The sequence below is a fragment of the Penaeus vannamei genome, chromosome 2 (genome assembly GCF_042767895.1).
Source record: "Penaeus vannamei isolate JL-2024 chromosome 2, ASM4276789v1, whole genome shotgun sequence".
Lineage (NCBI taxonomy): Eukaryota > Metazoa > Arthropoda > Malacostraca > Decapoda > Penaeidae > Penaeus > Penaeus vannamei.
Window position 1 is genome coordinate 24,233,784 of NC_091550.1, and position 2,500 is coordinate 24,236,283.

The 2,500-nt window shown below is 43.4% G+C and overlaps 1 protein-coding gene across 1 annotated transcript; it reads left to right on the top strand.

Moving 5' to 3' along the window:
- The first annotated feature begins 87 nt into the window (after nt 1–87).
- Nucleotides 88–2,380, top strand: LOC138865461 (uncharacterized). Its single transcript, XM_070135977.1, has 2 exons — nt 88–475; nt 1,821–2,380. The coding sequence occupies exon 2, from the start codon at nt 1,871–1,873 to the stop codon at nt 2,378–2,380; it is 510 nt and encodes a 169-aa protein (XP_069992078.1). The 5' UTR covers nt 88–475; nt 1,821–1,870.
- The last annotated feature ends 120 nt before the right edge of the window (nt 2,381–2,500 follow it).

Consider the following 2,500-nt stretch of genomic DNA (forward strand, 5'->3'; position numbering starts at 1 on the left):
ACACACACAGATATATATATATATATATATATATATATATATATATATATATATATATATATATTGTCAACAATATACAGAACCGGGTGGGTTGGACTTCGCACCTTGCAGCTGCCTTCCTCAGCAATAAGCCAGCAACCCACACGCCCTCCACCTCTTCACACCTGGTGGCTTAGCGGTGGAAGAACCTCACAACGCCGAATGTTCCTGTAAGAAGATCAGCTCCTGCCGAAGCGCCTCCTCGCATTAACGCCAGCCATCGCTGCCAAGACCTTTTGATTCACGCCACCCACACCATGTCTGCCACACTACAACACGCCGTGCTGCGCTCCCGACGAACTCGCTGAAGATGTAATCCCGCGCCCACTCTCGCCAACCGACTACCTACCTCGTCAAGTCTTCGCGAACCCTCGTTAGCACAGCCATGGTCACACTTCGACCCTACACCACCGATACTCTATCGCTACTTTTAGGAGTAAGTGTACCTCTTTAGTTCCAGATTAACGTATTGCCCTCCCTAAACACACCCACACCTTACATATAAGTTGCCTTTTTCTTTACGAACATACTATTACTAATTTTATATTACAAAATTCTGACTGTTAACAATTGTTTTAACTTACAACGGTCACAATCTGAGATCACTGTGACAACACTCACCTCACTCCCCCACCTCATTCCCAGCCTTTACAATTCTTTAATTGATGTATATTGTTGTGTCATTTGTGTCTTTCAGAGTAGTGTATTATTGTTGTCTTCACACTGGATAATGTTTTATTTTCTCAGAGCAAATAACAAGTTCAATTTATTGTTATTGCAATGTTTCTGTTTCCCGCATGTATTATTCGTCTATTGCAAATTTAGAGTTATCGTTTCCTTCACTTTATATGTTATGTTTATTAGTAATTCCTTCGTTACTGCTTGTGTTTTCGTTTTCATTCTGTGAATTTATACAAATGGTTGCGTCCTTTTGAAATCACTTTCCTTTTACTAGCCGCGGTAATTGTTCGCTTATTCACACATACTTGTCGATGACCCTTTTACTCACCTATTTGACCGCTCTACACGGAATTCACTCTAGGGTTATTTGTATTAAGTACCATACGTTTTACAACAGATTCTAATTCGCTTCAATGACGCCTATTCTCATTATTCGACATCCTGCCCTAGGTAATGCTAGAATTTATGCTTCTTTAATTGTAAGGTATTGCTGAATATGTAACGTATCTAACTTGATGGAGTCGCAATCCGTTGCAATAGGGGTAATGCACTGCAAACACCATGCTTTATATTGGTTTACATAGTTATCATCACAATTTACTTTTAAGCTGACATGTTACTACGAAGGAATCGCGCCCGCCGAATGTTCTCATACTTCCGTCCTACTGCGCCCGAAATGTGCATGTTTACTGATGCCGCGCGTTGCTCATTCACACGCGTTTACTTTTGTTCAGGCCAAGCTGCTTCCGAATTGCGCGCCACCGCCGCACTTACGTCTTTTTTTTTTTTTTTTTACAGCGCCATGCTCACGTAACTTTGTGTCCAGCCTATTTAGCCCGAAGATATGTAATTCTCACACACTAACTTTCTCCCTACAAAATAATGGTAATCTTTTGAGATCACTAATCCTAACAGATCCTGAGTAATTAACACCATGACATGTTGCCTTCTCATAACAAATGTTCTTATTACTCTCATTTTTTGGCATCTTGATAAGGTACTGACAAGCAAAATTACCATCCTCCTCCTTGGCCCTTTTACTGGCCTGGTACACTTGTATTTCAGCCCCTGAAGGCTATGTGACCCTTCTTGCACTTCAGTGCGAACCTCCGCCACGCTGCTACCCTGACACGCAACGACCTAAGGGACCATGGAGCACCAGCAACCATCTGTAGAAGCCTATTGGGAGCTTGCCACCAGACGCGTCATCATAAGACGTTGCAGACAGCTCGAGGACGATCCGATTTTCGTGCCGAACGATGTCAACAGTATGCAGAACCGGATGGGTTGGACTTCACACCTTGCAGCTGCCTTCCTTCCTGACTTCCTTTGCCCAAGTACTTTCTCCGCCTCGAGCAAGTTCGGTGAACCCACCCCCTTGTCACGGCCGGATGTCCGGCACCCCACAAATCAGAAACAGGCCCCCGGCAGCAGGAGAGCAGTCACAGAATATAAGGACGTCTTGAGAAGGCAGCAGAAGCAGACACCAGACCTAAACGGCAGAAGAAACAGTCACAGGACAGGAGGTCACCCTCCGCCCTCAGCACTCGGAGCGCGGGGTCTTTCTCAGGGGTCACACCTTTACCTATCCAATAAACTCCTCAAGCAAGACCCCTTTCATTCACCGCCAACCTCTACGCCCCCCCAACTCTTACGTTGACACACACACACACACACATATACACACACACACACACACACACAAACATATATATATATATATATATATATATATATATATATATATATATATATATATATATATATATATATATATATA